Source organism: Hypanus sabinus, chromosome 20 (genome assembly GCF_030144855.1).
Source record: "Hypanus sabinus isolate sHypSab1 chromosome 20, sHypSab1.hap1, whole genome shotgun sequence".
In the NCBI taxonomy this organism is placed as follows: Eukaryota; Metazoa; Chordata; class Chondrichthyes; order Myliobatiformes; family Dasyatidae; genus Hypanus; species Hypanus sabinus.
In genome coordinates, this window is record NC_082725.1 from 42,362,695 (window position 1) to 42,385,502 (window position 22,808).

A 22,808-nucleotide genomic window follows, 5' to 3' on the forward strand; every position below is an offset into this window, starting at 1 on the left:
CGCCATACCAAAAACCATATACACCACCTCCACTGCTCTAATTCATTAATGTGTTTTGTCACGTCCTCATAGAACTCAGTCAGGCTAATGAGGCATGACCTGCCCCTCACAAAGCCATGCTGACTATCCCTAACCAGACAATGCTTCTTCAAATGTTCTTGTATCCTGTATCTACGAATCTTCGCCAATAATTTGCCCACCACTGATCTAAGACTCGCTGGTCCATAATTCTCTACTTCCTTTCATGAACAAAGGAATAACACTTGCTGCCCTTTAATCATCTGGTACAGCTCTTGAAGCCAGTGAAGATGCAAAGGTCATTGCTAAAGATGCAGCAATATTTTCCCTCACTTCCCACAGTAATCTGGAGTTTATGCCATCTGGCCCCGTAGACTCAACTATTATAATGTTTTTCAAAAGTTCTAACAAATCCTCTTTCTTAATATTAACATGATTGAAAATATCAGCCTTTTTTATACCGTCCTCACAAATATCAAGGTCCCTCTTCCCGATGAATTTTGAAGCAAAGTATTCATTAATGACAAACCCTTCCTGCTCTGACCGCAGGCACGTTTCCTCTTCAGTCTTTGGTCTCTTTAGTCATCCTTCTGTTTTTCACATATTCTGCAAAGTCTTCTCAGAGCCCATCTAGCTTTTCTAAGTCCATTCTTAATCTCTTCTCTGGCTGCCTTGAAACTCTTTAGAGCCTTTGAAACTCTCTTCCTAACCCTTAAGTAAGTTGCTTTCGTCCTCTTGACTGGATGTTCCACATCTCTTCACCCTCCAACAAACCCTACATTTCCATTGTACATTTCCCTGAATTCAGCTGTTCTCAATTTATGCTCCTAAGTTTCTGGCTAAGTTCCTTCCCATAAATACTTTCCCATGCTGTCTGCTCCTATGGTAAAGGTCAAACAGATATGGTCACTGTCTCGGAACTGCTCATCCACTGAGAGATCTGACACCTGAATTGGTCCACCTCCTGGTACTATATCCAGTATGGCCTTTCCTCCAGATGGCCTATCAACATATTGTGTCAGAAATCCTTCCTAGACACACCTAACAAAATCTGCCCCATTTAAACCTTTGGCACTAAACGGTGCCAATCAATATTCGGGGATTTGAAGTCACCCATGACAGCAACCCGCAAAGGCAACGTGTGATAAAGGGCTGTGTGGTAGAGATGTGATGAAGACTAGCATTGTCCTGGTGAAACCAGAAAACATCCACGGTGATGGTTTGTATTGATCCAAAGAGTTCGATGAAGTCTTCTGGGCTTTCTACAAGATCCATGTGTCAAACAACTCAATGAAAAACGAGATAAACTAACTCCCGTTAACTTCATGCAGATGAACTGTGCAAACCTCCTGTGACTGGTTGGTGTCTATACCTGGGCAAGTCAATTTGCTGGAAGTGGCAACAAACCTTAGCAGCACATTGTTTGATTTTGCTCTGCCTTTCCACTCTCCTCTGTGTATGTGCACATGATTCACTAGTCTAAAAACAGTGATGTAGATGTAATGCATACTTAAGTAGACACAACGGATCATTAGTTTAAATTTGATCACAGTCAAAATTGAACTTCCTGTCAAAGTTTCTAGCCAGGGGTTTCTCTGGATTCAAAGTTGAAACTTGAAACTTGAACCTTGATGTCAGCTCCATGTCTCTTCATTTTAATACCTCATCCTATTTATATTACTGCGTTTGAGGACTTTTCCAGCATATGCTGGATTCAGCAGAGGAAGATGGATGGTGACCTCTGTTGATGGCTGAGATTAATTATTGCACATTTATCATAAGGAAGCCTGCTGCTGACACACAGTGCCTGACAGACAGATGAAGACTCACTGTGAGCAGTACATCGAAGATAGAGAAAGCACCGTACTGACCAAACTGGATGACAACTACCAAATTCTCCAGCCGTGCAACATTATTCTGCTGCTGTGAAGCAGTGTGGGATTTATTTAATTTAAATTTCTATGTATATTAAAGTTGCTATTTTAATATATACATTTTGAAGGAATTTATTGAACCAGGCTTCCCCTTAATGCAGATAGAAGTTCCTTCGGGAAAAGCATGTGCGCATGCTGTTCGATTCGGTCCATGCTAACATTAATTGTTAAGATGGAACACAAAGTGGACACCCTTTTGATAAAACTCCATGAGTTCAATCCAAACATAAACAGAGCAAATTCTGGTCTTCCTCCTTTGGCATGATTTCAATAATCCGCAAAGGAAATGTGGCAGGGGGGAAAGCCATTGTAGGTAGGAGATTCTGCGAGTCTGCACCCATTAGGAACAATCTGCAAAACTGCATATTTCTGGTCCAATGTTCTAAAACAACTGACTGGGGAGAAAATAAATGCCCAATTTTTGCCCTTAGGAGCACAGCCAGCATTTACTGCCAATGCCCGACAGTCTTTCAGAAGATGGCAATGGATTTTCTTCTAGACTAGGAGCAGAAGATCCCCAAACAAAGAAATGCCTTGAATGGGACTCCAATTCCAAAGACCATGTAAGAAACAAAAAAGGAAAATATGAAATTATCATTGACAATATCACTGTCAAATTACAGTGATAACAAGCTTATTGAGAAGATGCAATTTTATAAGGATCAATACCCTAAGCGACATGACGAACAACATCAATGAATTATCTAATTATTTTGCTCTTTTTTATGCACTTTTTAAATATATTTTTATTGTAACTTGAAGTATTTTTAATGTATTACACTGTATTACACTGAAACAACAAATTTCACAACAAATGTCTGTGAGATCTGAGGAGGCCAAAGGGAGATGCACATCTATACTCACATCTTTCTACAGATGTGCAGTAGAGAGCATCATGACATGCTGTATCTCTGCTTGGTACAGAAACTGCACTGGGATGGGCAGGAAAGCTCTTAAAGGGTTGTCAGTGTTGCCCAGTGCATCACCCGCACCAGCCTACCCACCAGTAAGGACATATATATACAACAAGGAGCCAAAAAAAGGGCCAGTAACATCATGAAGGAGCCCATCCACCCTGTTTGTCCATCAGGGAGGAAGCTATGTTGTTTCAATGCCAGGACCACTAAACTCAAAAACAGTTACTTTCCCCAAGCAGTATAGCTGATCCTCCACTCACTAACACACCCCTCCAACACTACTTTATCATCCCCTGTCAGTCACCTTATTGTCAGACTCCTGTGTCTAGCATTATTTTATGGACATACAATCAATATATATACACTATCATACATTAATATTTATTGAGTTTTTTTACATACTTGTGTATTTTTTGGTGCTGCATCAGATCCAGGGGAGCAATTATTTTGTTCTCCTTTATACTTATGCACTGGAAAACAGTCTTGAATCTTGAAAATATACCTGATTCTGAATTGCAGAATTTTCATGTGTTTAAATATTCTGCCACTTTTCCTTAACTATATCAGTTGTGAATCAAAAATCTTCAGTCAGCTGAAAAGATTCAGGACTACCTTAAGGTTGCTATATAAATACAAGCCGTTTATTTTATTTGCTGAAAAATTATTTGCTCTTAGAGTGATCCTTTTTCTGCTTGTGAACTCCTACTAATTCAATAATTGAAATTAAAGAATAGCTCCTCAGTCTTTTAGAATAGATAATTACTTTAGACTGGACTTTTTTCCGGTAGTGTAACTTTTTTTAAAACACTAAACATAGTAGGTGCAGTTCTTTAAATTTTGTAAGTCTTTTGTGTATGATGTCCAGATGTGTGGATGTCAAATCCATACATCAAATATTGCACAACTCTTGACGGAGAAAATTCATCTGTGTATCCGAAACCTGTAAATGGTCATGGGAGGGGGGGGGCTGGCACCTAGGAGAGGTAGAACAGGAGGGTGAAGCCTGTTGCTGTACCTACTGGTGGCGAGTCCAAAGTGCTGTCAGTTAAGTCCTGTTTGCAGAAATGATCTTGCTGTAGGCCCAAACCTGCTTAGGTCCCTTAATCATTGCAATGGCTGTTCAGCATACCCCTGGCTAACGTTCAGACCCTGGACAATAAGGTGTGTGAATTGAGAACCAGAATTTCCCACTAGTGGGAAACAAAGGAATGTAACGTTTTGTGTCTTGTGGAGACCTGGCTGACAGATGAAATACTGGATCACGCCATCGAGCCCTCAGGATTCTCCCTGTTCTGGGCAGACAGGTCAAAAAACCTCTCTGGGAAAACTAAAGGAGTTGGGGTATGCTTCACGGTCAATAATGCCCAGTACAACCCCTGGAACGTGCATGCTCTCAAATCCTTTTGTTCCCCAGATCTGGAGTACCTGGTGCTGCTGTGCAGACCTTTCTGGCTGCCCAGGGAGTTCATGGCTGATAGAATCACAGCTGTGTATATTCTGCAGCAGACTGATACTGACCTGGCTCTCAAGGAACTGTACAAGACCAACAGCACCCTGGAGACTGTACACCCGCAGGCTACCTTCATCGCCAAAGGTGACTTTAATAGAGTGTTGCTGACTAAAGTTTCTCCGAAATTTCATCAACACATCCAGGTGTGCACAAAGGGAGACAGCATACTTGACCACTGCTACTCTCCCTTTCGCAACGTTTACAAAGTACTCCTTCATCCGCCTTTTGGAAAATCAGATCTCTCCTCCATCTTTCTGCTGCCAAAGTACAGGCAGAAGCTGAAACAAGGGGCAGCCGTTCACTGTTGGTCTGACCAATTGGCCTCCATGTTGCAGAACTGCTTTGATGATGTTGTCTGCAATGTCTTCCATGATGAGGACTCCGAGTTCATGGATGGAGTCATGAGGTTCTTCTGGAAGTACATCGAGAATGCTGTCTCCCAGAAATTGGTCAGGGTCTATCCAAACCAGAAACCCTACATCAACAGTTCCATGAGAACAGTACTTACTGTGTGACGCAGAGCTGTTAATTGGCAGAAATGAGCTATGATCTGCTCAAAGTCATCAAGGCAATGAAACAACAATACAGGGACACGATTCACTCAACTTTCCACCAACAGCACATAGAGCTCATGGCAAGGTCTGCACACCATCGCAGATTTCAAAGCTAAATGCAGTGGAGTTTCCAACATCGCTGCCTGGCTTCCAGATGAGTTAAATCTTTTTTTACGCTCGTTTCGATGTTGCTAACGCTGAGTCCTTGAGGAGACCTACAGCTGATGCGGCCTGCAGTGTGGTCATCTCTGAGGCTGAAGTATGCAGTGTTTCTGACAAGTGGACAGTCACAATACTGCGGGACCAGACGGCATCCCAGGGTGAGTACTCAGGATATATGAGGCTCAAATGACAGGTGTAATTACAGACTATTTTAATCTCTCCCTCTCCCAGTGTAGAATGCCCTCCTGTTTCAAAACATCCACTTTTGTTCTGGTACTTAAAAAGACCAAGGTAACATGTCTAAACAACTGGCAACCTGTCGCAGTCACCTGAATAATAAGCAAATGCTTTGAGAGGCTGGTCAAGGACTACATCTGCAGCTTGCTGCCACCCAAACTAGACCCTCTACAATTCTCCTACTTCTTTTCTTTTTCAATCTTTTTATTGAGTTTCATATATACATATAAAAAAACATAACATAATAATGAGTAAATTATGAATACAATAGACTTGAAGTCGCATTAATAATAAGATAACAATATCCTATTAAACATCAACAGAAAAAAATACCTTAATCAATCAAGTCCATATGATTATATATGAAAAAAAAACAAAAATAACCGTTAAAAGAAGAAAAAATTTGAAAATATGTGAAAAAAATATATATTAAGAAAAATAAAACACTAAACTAAACTAACATGGGCAATAATAATAGTTTACAAGTATATGTTAGTGTCAAAAAATTCCAGAACTCCATACCTGAACATGAATAAGCAGAAAGGTCTGGAAAAGGCCAAATTAATTCATATGAAAATGTCGAATAAACGGTCTCCAAGTTTCTTCAAATTTAATTGATGAGTCAAAAATAGTGCTTCTAATTTTTTCCAGGCTCAGATAAGAAATAGTTTAAGAAAACCACTGGAACGTGGTAGGAGGATTTACTTCTTTCCAATTTTGTAATATAGACCTTCTGGCCATTAATGTTACAAAAGCAATCATTCGTCTGATTGAAGGGGAAAACTGATTACCATCTTCATCTGGTATGCCAAAAATTGCAGTAATAAAATGAGGTTGTAAATCTATATTCCAAATTGAGGAAATGGTAGTAAATATGTCCTTCCAATAGTTATGTAAAGTGGGACATGACCAAAACATATGGGTCAATGAGGCCACTTCTGAATGACATCTGTCACATTGAGGGTTAATATGAGAATAGAATCGAGCAAGTTTATCTTTAGACATATGAGCTCTATGTACAATTTTAAATTGTATTAAAGCATGTTTAGCACATATAGAAGAGGAATTAACCATTTGTAAAATTTTTTCCCATTTATCTGTTGATATATTATATCGAAGTTCTTTTTCCCATTCTTGTTTAATTCTAACTGATATTTCTGGTTGTATCTTCATAATCATATTATAAATAAAAGCTAATAATCCCTTCTGACAAGGGTTTAAGGTAAAAATCAAATCTGCAAAATCCACTAAAGTTGAATTAGGAAAAGATGGTAAAACTTTATGTAAGAAATTTCTAATTTGTAAATATCTGAAAAAATTAGATTTAGGTAATTCAAATTTGTTGGAAAGTTGGTCAAATGACATCAAAGTATCTTCAAAGAAAAGATCACGAAAACATTTTATACCTTTCCTTTTCCATATGTTAAAAGCTTGATCTGTCCAAGAGGGTTTGAAAAAGAAATTAAGTAAGATAGGGCTATCAAGAACAAAGTTTTTCAAAGTAAAAAACTTACGAAATTGAAACCAAATTCGTAATGTATGTTTAATAACAGGATTAGATATTTGTTTATTAAATTTAACTAAATCAGCAGGAAGACAAGAACCAAGAACAGAGAATAGAGAATATTCCTTTACCTCATTACATTCCAAATTTACCCACTGTGGGCACAATGGTGAATCCAAATCTAGTTTCCAATACATTAAGTTACGAATATTATTTGCCCAATAATAAAATCTAAAGTTAGGTAAAGCTAAACCACCATCTTTTTTAGATTTTTGTAATTGCCTTTTACTTAACCTAGGGTTTTTATTTTGCCACACAAATGAGGAAATTTTTGAATCAATGTTATCAAAAAAAGATTTAGAAATAAAAATTGGTAAGGCTTGAAATAAGTATAAAAATTTCGGTAAAATCATCATTTTAATAGCATTAATCTGACCAATTAATGATAAAAATAAAGGAGACCATCTTGTAGTAAGTTGTTGAATTTGATGAAGCATAGGTAAAAAATTCAGTCTAAATAAATCTTTATATTTCTTGGTAATTTTTATACCTAAATAGGTAAAGCTATCAGTAACAACTTTAAATGGTATCCTATCACTCAATAAAGTTTGTGCATTTAAGGGAAATAATTCACTCTTATCTAAGTTTAGTTTATAACCAGAAAAAATACCAAATTGAACCAACAAGGATAAAATAGCGGGAATAGACCTATCAGGGTCAGAAATATTTAACAGCAAGTCATCAGCATAAAGTGATAATTTGTATAACTTCTCATTACGGGTAATACCAAAAATATTAGGAGATTCACGAATAGCAATAGCTAAAGGTTCTAATGCAATATTAAATAATAGAGGACTTAAGGGACAGCTTTGTCTCGTACCACGAGATAATTGAAAAAAAGAGGATCTATAGTTATTTGTAAGAACAGAAGCAACAGGTTTATAATATATTAATTTAATCCATGATATAAAGTTAGGACTAAAATTAAAATTTCTCAATGTATTAAATAAGTATGTCCATTCAACTCTATCAAAAGCTTTTTCAGCATCTAATGAGATAACACATTCTGGGATTGTGGGTGGTGAAGTATGAATTATATTAATCAATACAATTCTCCTACTGACACAACCAATCGACAGATGACGTAATAGCCACAGCTCTACACAACATCATTACACATCTGGAGAAGAGGGATGCTTATATGAGAATGCTGTTCTTGGATTACAGTTCAGCATTCAACACCATAATTCTGACCAGGCTCAACACGAAGCTCAGAGACCTTTGCCTTTACCCTGCCTTGTGTAGCTGGATCCTGGACTTCCTGTCAGATTGCTGGCGGGTGGAAAGAGTGGGCTCCCTCACCTCTGCCCCTCTGATCCTCAACACAGGTGGCCCTCAGGGCTGTGTCCTATGTCCCTTCCTTTACTCTCTGTATACCCATGACTGTGTCACCACCCACAGCTCCAATCTGCTAATTAAATTTGTTGATGATACTACGTGGATTGGTCTAATCTCAAATAATAATGAGGCAGCCTACACAGAAGAAGTCGTCACCCTGACACAGTGGTGTCAAGAAAACAACCTCTTCCTCAATGTTGCAAAAACAAAGGAGCTGGTTGTGGACTATGGGAGGAATAGAGACCGGGTAGCCCCTATTGACATCAATGGATCTGGGGTTGGGAGGGTGAACAGCTTCAAGTTCCTTGGTATAAACATCACCGAGGATCTCACATGGTCTGTACATAGCAGCTGTGTGGTGAAAAAGGCACAACAACAACTCTTTCACCTCAGACTGCTGAAGTTGCTTGGTATGGGCCCCCAAATCCCAAGAACTTTCTATAGGGGCACAATTCAGAGCATCCTGACTGACTGCATCACTACCTGGTATGGGAACTGTACCCAGTCTCAGGACTCTGCAGAGCGTGGTGCGGACAGCCCAACACATCTGTAGATGTGAACTCCCCACTATTCAGGATGTTTACAAAGACAGATGTGTGGAAAGGGCCCATTGGGGACCCGAGTCACCCCAACCACAAACTGCTTCAGCTGCTGCCATCTGGGAAACAGTACTGCAGCATAAAAGCCAGGACCAACAGGCTCCGGGACAGCTTCTTCCACGAGGCCATCAGACTGCTTAAATCATGCTGACACAACTGTATTTCCACGGTACATCGACTATCCTGTTGTACATACTAATTATTATAAATTACTATAAATTGCACATTGCATATTTAGACTGAGACTTAACGTAAAGGTTTTTACTCTTCATGTATATGAAGAATTTAAGTAATAAAGTCAATTCAATTCACTTCTCACCACAAAGTGAGAGTTTATAGTGATAGTGATAATTTATCTGACTTATGCCTGATCCCAATCAATCACATCCAAGTATATTTGTTACCAAATATGTACTATGTATGTTGTGATTCACTTTCTTGCATGTGTTTACAGGAAAATGTCAATATAATAGAATTTATGGAAAATTATACATAAACAAAGACTGACTAACAACCAACGTTAGCAAAAGAAGACAAGATGTGCTGATAAAAAATGATTCTTAACACACGTGAGTGAAAGTGAATCTGTAGGTCACAGAATCAGTGCAAAGTATTGACGATTGCAGTTGTCCACACCAATTCAGGATCTTGATGGTCATGGGATGTTCTCTCCCCAAAGTCCATTGTCAAGTGCCTGACCCCAACTCCGTGTCCTCTTGCTCCCATGAGTTATTCTCTAATAGTTGATAAAGCTGATTTTCTTGATGCCATCTATAACTCTGATTAGCTTTTCAAAAGGCTCAACTTTGCCCCTCCACCTTAGGCCAGTTCACCTTAACTCCACTCTGCTGCCTTGATTCTCAGCCCCCTTGACATCCTCTGCCTGCTCAGTTCAATACCCAGGCCCTGCTGTGCAATGGTATATTCATGAAGAAACGTGCACAGATTGACAAGTTTAGGGGGAAAGCCTTTCTGGGCCATTTCAAGTTCAAATTCAAGTTCCAGTGTAATTGTCATTCACTCATACATGAATACCCATGAATACAGCCAAACAGAATAGCTTTACTCTGGGGTCAATGTGCAAAACACATTGCCCACAGTCATCACACCACAAGGCATATAAAATAGCAAGAAAGCAAGCACAAAAGCTGACAGTAAAATACGGTCACACAAAAAATGCAGTCCAAGTCCCTGAGTCCATGAATGTTGCAGCAGTCGAAAGTTGAAAGTTGAACACAATATAGCTTGTCTTCTGCTGAGTGAACTCTGGGAGGCAGCACTGACCCCAGCATTGATGCCACACCACACCATGGTAGAGCGCAACGACTCTGATGCCTCCCCCGAGTGGCTGCAAACAGGTGACACCGCGGCTGGGGGCCTCGTCTTCACTACTACAGAGGCCACGCAGCTCCCGCACCTTTTGCCAATAAACCAATGAACTGGACTTACAGCCTTCCACACCATCAATGTCCAAAAGGGTCTTGTGATCACACGAACAGCAAGTAAGATGATCACTAAATGTTAGACCACACACCTCCTTCGCACACCGACGCATCTCGACGCAGACAGCGGCACAGCCTGCACGATGTCTTGCTCCTTCAGCTTCTCTGCCAATGAGCAACTTGCGGATGGGGAAGATCTGCAGTACTTTAAGTTCCTAATGTCCAGCAGAGTCTTGCAATAGCAAATAATACATTTAAAAAAGACAATAATACCATCGGTTGACCCTATAAAAGCTGCAGTGTCTCAGCGCGCCGCCATCTTTCCAAAAGTATACCATTTAATCCTGGATAGAAATTTAATTTGTAGAAATGCAGTCTGCTTCCTGTGAATGCTGTCAAGGAGCTTAGTCTGTCACAGATGACTTCTTACCCGCAAATCCAGCACCAGTGATAGGACTAAGTATTAGGATAACTGGAGGTGGTGCACAGTTATTGTCCTATAATTAGGCCACAAAAAGTTTCAGACACACATTTAAAGTCAAGATTTTAAACTGAATGATGTTCTTATCTCACATGCAATAAAGGTAAAGGCCAGGCTAACTAACCTGAGACACCCGGTGGCATTCCGCAGAACCATTGATGTGTGGAGTTGAATTTTCCGGTCTTCCTGGTGAGGTGAGATATCCCAGCCAGAGTGTGGAATGATGATTGCATTGGTGAGCACAACAAGGGCGTCCTGGATAATTGGCATCTTTAGTGCATCACATGACGACAGGTTCCACAGGACACCTTCAAAGAGAATGAAGCTTACATGTAAATTTGTTTGTCAAGAAGGGAGCAGAGGGAACAGAAACACAATTAACACTGAAAACATTGCGGGTGACTTGGAGTTATAGAGTGCACCGATGCTCCTTTTACACACTGACCACTACTAGGAGACATAACCAAAAAAGAGGAAGTGTGTTGTTTAAAGGAATGCAGAGGTAAAAAGGCAAGTTGTTTCTCTTGCATTTGTTTTGCACGCTAAATTGCGAAACTATTCTGATGAAAAGTCATTGATCTTAAAATTTAATTTGGTTTCTCATTCCACAAATGCTGCCTAATTTGCCAAATATCTCTAGCAAGTGCTGATGAAGGGCCTCAGCCTGAAACAACTGTTTATCCCTCTCCATAGATGCTGCTGGAATTGCATTTTGTCTGTGTATCTCTAGCATTTTCTGTTACTTATAATACTTGTTATTATCCCTGAGCCTTCGAAAGAAACTATACATGGCATCTTACATGGAATCACATTTCTTCATCCCAGGATGTTTTTGTCTCTATTGCATGTTCTGATTCAATAATAACTTCTAAAAGGGAATTGGAATAGATATTCCAAGGCTTTGCAGAACTTGGGGAAGAGATAGAAAAAGAACGAACCAACAAGTTATCAAAATATTATGTGATCTTCACCCTAAGAAACATATGTTGTTCAACTGCATTTGAGATTTTGATGCAGTAATTTTCAGCAAGGAAGATTTAGAACTAAACTAATTAATTAATTTGACTGGGAGCCGTAATTTCAAGAAACTCTGTTTCACTGAGTTCCTTATTTGGAGGAATGAATTCAAAATAGTGGAACTTTGCTTATGAACTAACATCAAAAGGACCAGCTGGTTAACAAGGGATACCCCAGAGAACTGTTGTATCATCGCGCAAACAACAAAGCTGATTCATCATGTCAGTTGACAGTTAAAATAAGAATCCCACATCTGCTGCTGACCAATTATCTCATCATTGTTTTAAGTTAGTGATCACAGTAGGTTATATCTAATTTGGAAAAGGCCAAGCGACAAATTTAATGCAACAGAGTCTGTATTGAATGTGGCCCAACATAACGGTCAAACAGATTCGGCTAAAGTAATCTCTGATGAGGAATCTAACAAAAAAAATCAATGAACCCCTTTGACTGAATTTAGGGGAATGAGCCTCAATTAATTACAGTCGATACTACAAAATAACTAGAGAGTAAAGAATGGCAATGTCAACTAAATGTTAACCAAGTTATACAGTAAAGTGATAATACTAAGAAGTTATCTAACGTTAGAAGAGCAGCACAGGAAAGAATTCACAAGATAGAATAGTTTGATCTTCACTTTTCACTGTAGAATTGCAGCTGGTGCCCTCTTTCCGTTTCACAATCCCATGTGTTGGATCTAAGGGTTCCAAACTTAGTCAAATTGAAGAATGTACAAAATACGTCAATCTTCGTTTTCCAGTAGGACTTTATTTAGTTGCATAATTAGATGTGGGTGCTGAGCATTAATGAAGATAACTCCTAACTGACCCAGTGCTTGTAAATTTGATGTAGAGATCACTCTCTACCTAAAATGCAAGTTAATGCAACACTGTCCAAAAACCCATGTCGATTTCATTTATGGAAATAGAAGCTGATATTCTAACATGTGCGACATGCAATGTATCAAATACATTTGAACCATTTACCTACTGCGTATAATCATACATTTTTTATTGCAAGGGAAGCAAAGACACTGTGCCTTCTTTTGAAATTTGTTTCAATTGAAATCTAATTTAAGCCACCAAGGATGAATTTCTACACCCCATGTTTCCTGGTTAACTTGTATGTGATTAGAGTAAAGTAAGACATGTTAAAGGGGATGCTAGATAAATATGAAGGAAGCAGGGAAAACCAAGGTGACAATTTTATGCAGAAACGTGGAGATTAAACAGCATTAATCAATTTGCCTTTTTCTGAACTATAACTGCTTTGTAGCTCCCTGTAATCTGTGGAGATTAAATAAAGAACATTAATAAATTTGCCTTTCTCTTAACTAGAAATGTTTTGTAATTCTCTGTTATCAAATTAAGATTACAAAGGAATAATTAAATTCATAGACATACAGGACAAAGCACACAATTGAATTCAATAGCTGTATGTATTCAGACACAAAATTATAGTGAACTCATTAAATATTTAGTTTATAATATTTCAAAGTAGTTCATTAAACTTAGAAAAGGTATTAATGATGTATTGAACTGCACTGCAGAGCATTAAGTAAGGACTGGTCATTCAGTCACTAGAACCAGCCCATGCTGATCTGCACCAGAACACTATTTATCCAAGTTATTAACATTTGAGATAAATTGGAAATAGTGTGTGCCTGGTAGTGCTGATGATGGGTCCTCAAACTGAAACAATAAGTTGTTTCCATAGATCTTGCTTGGCCTGGATCAGTGTTTACAGCATTTTCTGCCTTCATTTATCTAGTATGATTGCACAGCTCCAGACAAGTTTTACATTCCTCCAAGATCACTCTGAAAGCGGAGAAGTTAACAACTAGGAGGAAGGAACAGCTACAGCAATTATCTGCAACACTTGTAACTGTAAGCTCAGTACAATACATTGGGTTAAGACTGTGATGGTATTTATGGTGATGTGGGTTTTGGGCTTTAAAACTCTGATTGTAGACAGTTATTGTATGTCTCGAAGCACAGCGTACATGCAGACTGACACCATTCATCTCTACAACATGAAGGCTGAGATAGGTATATTATTAAAATGAGATAGGTACATTATGTAAGTGCTACATTAATATAGTGCTTTCCTCAGGGCATCCCACGGTGTTATAAAGTCAACTAAGAACATTTTATGAATAATTTAACATAATCTGTAGTGACAGCCAAACAACAGAGAGAAATTACCATTAATCTGTTTTAAATGGAAAACTATCGTCATGAACACCAAGATCTCTCCTACTTTTGTCAAAAGAAGTGTCACAAAATGAGTTTTGCTTACCTGCTTAGGCAGATAGAGCTTCAGTTAAGTAGGTGAGACATTACCCCACACGCAGAGCAGCATTTAATCAGCACAGCAACGAGAAGATAGTACAGACAACGTACCCAACAGCAGGACCCAGACTCAATCTAACTCAGAGAACAGTCAGCAGCCTGCTGAGCCACAATGAACTCCCCCAAAAATAAATTACACTGATCCCGTATGCATTTAATATTGGCAAAGGTATTGTGTTGGGTGACAAGATAGAAGGTAGTTAATAAGGAAAATCAGCAGCTTTACAGCAGGTAATCTCATTCAAGGGCTTCCTACTAAAATAATTAAGCAAGTCTAATTGAAATGTAACACCCACTGCTCATTATACTCAAGACTCCGGTAGTAATGTGCACAGAACCAACAGCACTATTCAGAAGACACTCACACTTCAGTCCAAGTGAAGTCCAGTGAGAGGAATGACTTCAATTACAAGCCATGTAAGGGCATTTCGATTGAAGATAAACAGCGCAGAACAGTATTTAGATGAATTCAATATTGTCTCATGTTCTGAAGTATGAAAAAGCTTGTCTTGGTACCATCCATTCAGATGATTACATCATGTCAATACATCAAGGTAGTAACAGGAAAAACAATTATAAAATGCACTGTTCAAAGAGGCCACATAAATGACATTTATATTTTGTAAATAGTGCCATCTTAACTTTCAGTTAAGATGGTGCTACTGAATGCATGCGACAGCTCACGGGCAATTAAAAAGGCAAGAAATTTGAATAAAAACATCACTAAAGCACCTTTTCTGAGGTAAATTGTGTTAAATTATCACCACAGTGAGAAGGCGAGTGATGGCAAGGCATGTTTGGGGGGGAGGGGGATGAGTTAAGACGGCACGTTACAGGATCAATGTAGATGGAGTGAGCCATTCGGAGAGGAAAGATCAAGGCAGAGGAGTTCTGATGCCTGGACAACTGGTCCAGGTGCGAGGTTGCATCACTTTGGGCATCAAGCTGATTTGAAAAGCTTGAAAGCAGCTTTAGACTGGGCTGCGAATTCTGGGCCCGCAGCAAGTCCCTGAGTGACATGGTCTAGGCCCCAATGCCTTTGCAGTAGCTGGGTCCTAATGCGAGGTATGATTCGCCATTTAGGCAATTTAAACGCTGGTCCAGATCGGAGGTGACAGATGATTTCGTTAACTCCTCTCTCCGGGGCACCAGTGCCTTTTGCTGTTCTGTTGTTTAGTCAATTTAAACGCCAGCGCAGATAGACTAAAGAGACAGGGTGTCAGGACCCAAGGCGAGAGCCGATATCGCTCACTCTCCGCAATGGCCACTTCTTTCTTCATGGCGCTGAAGCTAAGACGACTGCTGTTCTCTGTGCCCACTAATATAATGAACTGATAAGCGAGGCTTTCGACTACCCTGGGCTGCTCCGCGGTTTGGAACTGAGAACTTAACTTGGTTTGGAAGTTGTTATTCGCTTCAATTGTTTGCATGATTTGTGTTTTTTCTCTTTCTTTTGCTCATCAGGTGTTGGTATTTTATCTTTATTTTCTCTATTTGGACCATTTCAGGTTTCTTGCTTTGTGGCTACCTGCAACAAACAAATCTCAATGCTGCATAACTTATATATTCTTTGGTAATAATGTGCTTTGAATCTTTAAATTGAATGCATTGCTTTATAGGCACAATGAATATATTGTTTTGACAACATCACAGATATAAAGAACGGCATGTACTGATTCTATTATATTTCCTGTATATATATTTTAGGAATAAAGTTTATTTTGGAGGTTTAAAAAAAATCAGCTGTGCTTCAGCAGACGTCCAAAGCATCTGATTTCATGAGCGTACTGATTAAAACTACCTCATGCTGAATGAAGCCACTTTTGTTTGCAGGGAGACCGGACGGTTGAAGCTACTCTGCTGGAAACTATCAGGGCTGAACGAGGCTGAGAGTGGGCATGCTGATTTCCTGATAAGGTTTTGGCTGGCAAGGTGGCAAGAAGGAGGGAATGCTGCTAGCCATAGAATCTTAGTAACAACAAGTTTCACAACATACAACAGTGATATCAGAAACCTGATTCTGGTTCTGATTCTGATTGGCATTCTTCCAGTTAGGTATCCAAGAGGTGATCGAAGGTCTAGGGAATGAGATGCCAAAAGTAAAGGAATTCTGAGCTGTGGGAATCATGGACTCATTGAAAACTTACATCACAGAAGGAAGCCACTGGACCCATTGTGTCTGTGCTAGTGAAAGGTCCAAAGTTCTGCAGCTTATGGTTTTTCAAGAACACATCCAAGTAGAATCTAATTGCGCTGAGATTTCCTGCCTCTACCACTCTTTCAAACCATACCATCCCTAGCATGAAATAAAGTGTTTTCAACTTCCCTCTAATAAATTCCCTCAGGTATAGGATCTTTAGCTCTCGTATCTCCACGTCAAATCTATGCTTTTTCTAACATGGAAAACTAATCTTTCAACACTTACTCTGCCTAATACAGCTCTATCTGTTCTGTTCCAAAGAAAGTCACCCCAGCCTACCCAAACTTTTTGCTACAATTGTCAAGACTTAGCAACGTCTTCATACTCCTCCTCTGCAAAGGAATCACATCTTTCCTGTGATACACCAACCAGAAATGTGCACAGTACAGCTTTATATAGTTCCATGGTAATCTTTATCATACATTCTATACAGTGGTTAATAAAATAAAGCATCCCCTATGCCTTTTAACACCTAAATGACATGTCCAACTAACCTTAAGAATCTGTCGTCCTGTTCCTCCAGACCACTTATTGTTGTATTTATTATTACCATGTATATTGTTAATCCATGATATGAAGACGGAATTTCTCAGAGCCGAGATTAATCTCCACCAACTTTATGTCCCACAGCTATTTTATTGCTCAAAATCCCTAATGAATAGTTTGCTTCTGTCAGGAGCAGGGATGGGTGTCAATATGATAATGTAGAATGGAACAGCGGAGGCCATCCATAATTACGTGTTTTACTGATAGTTATTCAGAAACCTTGGGGGAAATTCCTGGCCAGCCTCTGTTATTTCTACTCTTGCCTGCACTGGGTTCCTTATGAAACTCCCTTAAGCTGGATGCATGGGTAAGCTCCTATTTATAGTGAACATAGGAACAGCATATAATGAAGCACACTACTACTGAAAATTGGACTTTGCATTACTGAAATGCATTCAAAACATTGATTATGAAAAATGCAATAACTAGTACTGTCACCTGAAGCTAGATATCAACAAGTGATGTGTGATGTGAGGTGTGTGTGGTGGTTGCTAGTTGTACTATGCCATACTATTTGAGTCTAAGCAGAAGCACTGGTTGTGTCAACCATTTCTCTTCTTTCTCTAATTCAATCCCTTTCCCTTCTCCAGTTTTCTATGCTTCCCACTTTCACTCTGAATCTCTGTCCAATACCCCTGTGAACCTCGTCCTTTTCCCCTCACTTCAATCTCTTCTCTCCATCCAATCCCATTTACGTTTGTGATCTTCTATCCTTTCCACTCTCTTCACTCTGATCCTCTGTAGAGTACCCCCATCAACCTCATCCTCTTTCCCTCACTTCAATCTGTTTTCTCCATCCAGTCCCATTCCCCCTTCTGATCCTTTATCTTCTCCAATCTTCCGAATCCCATTCACTCTGCCTCTCCACTCCTGCAACCCTCACTATTCCCCCACCACTCTCATCTCCTCTTTCTGCCTCCTTCCAAGTTTTCCCCTTGCAAAGTCTACCATGCCCCACAAATTATTTTTCCTTCTGCCAATGGAGCTGTGCTGGAACAATGTAAATGGACAAAATCTGCACAGCTGTCAAAATGACCACAGCTCTCCAAGTTTTTATGTCAGGCTCTTTCAAGGGTACCTTGTCAATTCATGGACCAAGTGCACAAACCAAGTCTTTTTTTTCCTCATAGTTTTTATTTTTTTCCTTTGTTAACTGCTGCCATTATCATCCCGTGACTGAGATATGGTTGAGCTATCATTTCACTCTGTTCAAAGCATTGAAGTCAGAATCCTGTTTTCACTCATCTTTTTCAATGCAGAAACATTTACAGAAGCAAGCCAGTGACAGCAGGAAAGATAAGATTGTGGTTGTCAGGCAGAGTCCAAGATAAAATAAAACAGATAGCGCCAAACAATTGCAAGACATTTTTCATCATTTTTCTGTTCACAATGCAAACCTCAAAATCAGGCAAAGTGAATTTAATCATTGCATTCAATGAAAACATCAGATTTAAAACGTGGAACTAGATTTGATAAACAGATCACTCCTGATATGCACAGAGGCAGCTCCTGTGCCAATCATCCAGGGCTATGCTCTTTGAGAAGAGACGATGAATTCTCAATTTGATGCAAACTGGAGCAGCTCATCGGCAGTCAAATCTCAATTCACTTTTTAAGTCTGTTTGCTGGGCTACTTTACCTCATCTTCCACACTGTTTCAGATTCACGCTCTTACTTTCAATTCTTGCCACCGCCTTACCCCTGCCACATACTCTCTCTGGAACCACTCTCGTAACCCTCCAGGATCTCCACACTTCCAGTTTCATTTCTGTCCACTTGTAATTCCAGTTTCTCCAACATCCCGTCTGTGTGTTTTCAGCTGTTTAAACATCTCTGGTGCAGGGGGGGTGTGGGGGGGGGGACTACTGCACAGGATCGAAGTAAGCTAGCCTCCGTAGTAGGTACTAGAAGCTAGAAGGTACTAGCCTCCATAGTATCCAGGACATCTTGAAGCAGCAGTGCCTCAGGTCCATCATTAAGGACCCCCAACACCCAGGACATGCCCTCTTCTCATTGTTACTGTCAGGAAGGAGGTACAGATGCCTGAAGGCACACACTCAGTGATTCAGGAACAGCTTCTTCCCCTCAGCTGTCCGATTCCTAAATGGACATTGATCCCCAGAACAATTCTTTACTACTTTTTAAAAAGTTTATTCTGTTTTTGCATTACTTAATTGAACTTAACTATTAATTATACATGTATACACTTGCTGTAATTCAGTTTTATTTCCTGTATTTATCATGTATTTCATTGTACTGCTGCAGTAAAGACAACAAATTTCATGATATATGCCAGTGATATTAAACTCGATTCTGATTTTATTCTCTAAAGGACTCTGTGGACTTAATTCAGGGGTGCAGGGTTGGCATCCTTAAGCAAACAAAGGTTCATTGCCATGGCAGGAAAAGAGGGAGGAAGGTTGGAATCCAAGCCAGATTAAAATGTTGGGGTATGAAAACTACCTCTTCACAGTATCTTGTTAGCAAACGTAGTTGCTGGAGAAGAAGATTAAAGACATAAGGGCAAGATTGCTGTGTCGGAGGGAAATGAGGGATTGCTGCTTTCTGTGCCTCACTGGATATGTTGGTAGGACCTGAGAATGTCCCAATACACTGGGTGAACTGACCTACTGACTCGGTGAAGGCAAAAAGTGGTGATTTGTGTTTCATGATAAACTCTGTTATGCTCAGATATAGTGGTCATATCAAACACTTGTTCTCCAAACCTAAAACATCTAATGATTAATGCTACTTACCAAGAGTGTTCTCCACCATGATCCTGACCATAGTCTGTATACCACCAGACACCGATGTTAAAGCAGGCACTTGTGGTATTCAGTGCTGTAATCAGCAAACATGAACCAGCCTACGCCAATGCCTTTCAAATCATCGCCAGGGACTTCACTCAGGCTGTTTCAGAAATCTCTGCCCAATTTTCATCAACATATCACCTTCGGCATAAGGGGTCCCAGCACACTTGATGGCTACGATTAGGAATGCCTACCATTTCATCGCTAGAACACATTCTGGAAAACCTGATCATTTGGCTGCCCACCTTCTACCTGCATACAGATAGAGGCTAAAGAGCAAGACTCCAGAGATCAGGACAACAAAGAGGTGGTCACGTGAGGCAGAGGAGTGGTACAGGATTGCTTTGAGTTACTGGACTGGACTGTGTTCAAGGACTCATCAGAGGATCTGAATGGATACGCAGCGGTTGTCACAGACTTTATGAAACAGTCATAAATGAGTACTTCCTCACAAAATCATTTACAGTCTTCCCCAACCAGAAACCCTGGATGAACCATGAGATCCAAAATCTGCTAAAGGGCCAGATCAGTGACATGCAGGCCCGGCAATCAAGTAAAATACAAGGGTATGGCCTTTGGAAAACCAGCTCACAAGTGGCAATTTTGGATCAAACTTGAATCACTGAAGGATGCTTGACAGCTGTGGTGGGACTTGAATGCTATCATCTCCCACAAAGAGAAATCAAGCAACAAAGATGACAACAAGGTTTCCCTCCCAGATGAGTTTGATGCTTTTTATATTCGATTTGACTATCAGAACTTGGAAGCATCTTCACAAACTCCGACAGCCCCGATGACTGTATGATTTCAGTCTCTGAGGCTGACGTGAAAACATTTTTCAGGAGGGTGAACCCATTCTAGCCAGAACAGGGAAACTGCTTGAGTACTAAAGACCTGTGCTAATCAATTGGCTGGAAAAGGCAAAAGATGGTGATCTGTGATATCTTTAATCTCTTACTTCAGCATTCTAATGTACCCGCCTGCTTCAAGCAGGCTTCAATTATTCCTGTGCCTAAGAAGGACGTGGTAACCTGCCTCAAAGACTATCGTCCCAGTCACATTTACATCCACTCTGAAGTGCTTTGAGCAGTTGGTGATGAAATATACCAACTCTTTCCTGAGAAATGACTTGACTCTGCTCCAATTTGTCTACTGTCATAACAGGTCAACAGCAGACGCCATTTCATTGGCTCTTCACTCAACACTGGAACATCTGAACAGTGACGATGCATACGTCAGGTTGCTCCTTGTTGACTACATCAGTGCTATCATCCCCTCAAAATTAATTGATAAACTTAAAGACTTAGGCCTCACTACCTTCTAATGCACCTGAATCCCCAATATCCTCCCTTATAGACTCCAGATGGTTTGGATTGGCAACAGCGTCCCCTCCACAATCACCATGAGCTCAGGTTTACCACAAGACTGTGTTCTTAGCCCCCTGCTCTACTTGCTGTATACTTATGACTATGAGGCTAAGCACAGCCCCAATGCTATATTTAATTTTACTGATGATGCCACTGTCGTTAGCCAAATCAAAGATGGTGATGAATCAGCATATAGGAGGCAGATTGAAGGTCTGGCTGAACCATTACCACAACAACAACTTATCCCACAATATCAGCAAGATCAAGAAGCTGATTATTGAGTACAGAAGGAGGAAACCAGAGGTCCATGAGTCAGTCTTCATCGAGGGATCAGAGGTAGAGAGGGTCAGCAACTTTAAATTCCTCAGTGTTATCATTTCAGAGGAAGTTCTGGGTCCAGCACATAAATGCAATTACAAAGAAAGCATGGCAGCACCTCTACTTTCTTAGAAGTTTATGAAAATTTGGCATGGCATCTAAAACTTTGATAAACTTCTTTATACGTGCAGTGCAGAGTATATTGACTGGTTGCATCACGGTCTTGTATGGAAACATGAATGCCCTTGAACAGAAAATCCTACAAAAAAGGTAGTGGATACAACCAGTCCATCACAGGTAAAGCCCTCCCCACCATTGAGCACATCTACATGGAGCGCTGTCATAGAAAAGCAGCATCCATCATTAGGGACCCCCACCATCCAGGTCATGCTCTTCTCACAAACAGGAGCCTGGTAGACTATGATCAACTGATCTATTGTTCAAAAAAACATAGAAAATTTTCTTTAATTCTGATTTGTAGCCTTTATTTCACGCAGCTTGGATCGTAAAGAATTTGAGAGAATATTTCATTGCAACATGAAAACTTCATTCAAGTCACCAATGTCGATATTAAAGATGACCAACACAAACCTCTCACTAGTTATTAAATGCTTATTTTAAAACTAGTCACTAGTCCCAACCTTCAGGTCAGGATTCAATCCAGGTCATTGGAGTTGTGAAGTGGGAGTTCTACTAATAGTGTGCTAGTGTTGTTCCTGCTTTTGATATACCTGCACTGCCATCGCGCTCCTACACTACCACCCAACCCATAAATCACTGTGCTCTTGGTTTGTAATCTTCTCCATGGCACTTTATTGAACGTCTTCTTGTCAGTGCCTTCTTCCACTGCATCACCCTACAACACAGTGCTCAGAAAACACTCTAAACAGATTAGAAACCTCATGCAAATAAGGTATTATCAGAATCTATTAAAAGACTTTTGGCTTATTGGCACTTAATAAAAGAAATCAATCTTTAGTGTACATTAGTGACAGTGCCTAAACTCTACTTAAACTTCAACAAATGGGAATAGGTTAGATTTTCAGCTTGTTTTTTAAGTCCCTCCTTTAAGCTGCTTCAGCAAATATTCGATGGTTCATCCTGGTTAATCTCTTTATCGAAGGTTGGAAGAAATGCAGGCATTTCCAAATGCATGTAAAGTGAATGTCACTCATTTTCACATTGAGATGATGAATCAGATTAAATATTTTTCACTATAGTTTCTTGTAATGCACTTTTTATTACACAGCCATAATGTAAACAAAGGTTACTACTGGCTGGGTGGTTGAGGGATTGTCCACACTACAGATTGCCCTAACTTCCCTGCCCTCAATGAAGTATACCCAGTCAATATATGACAAAGATGATGAGCCCCATTTTGAGCCAGGTCTTGTTCTGGTACCAGCTTGGCTGATTGTTCCTTTAACCTGTTCCATTTTTGTT

General features: G+C 39.9%; 1 protein-coding gene across 5 annotated transcripts in view; it reads right to left on the bottom strand.

Annotated features, from left to right (window-relative positions):
• LOC132378460 (catenin delta-2-like) overlaps positions 1-22,808 on the bottom strand; it is a 1,187,639-nt gene that overhangs the window by 121,336 nt on the left and 1,043,495 nt on the right. For all 5 annotated transcript variants that reach the window (XM_059945388.1, XM_059945390.1, XM_059945393.1 and 2 more), the window contains one exon: positions 10,881-11,064. In XM_059945388.1, the coding sequence (XP_059801371.1) occupies positions 10,881-11,064 (184 nt within the window). The remainder of the gene's footprint in view (positions 1-10,880; positions 11,065-22,808) is intronic.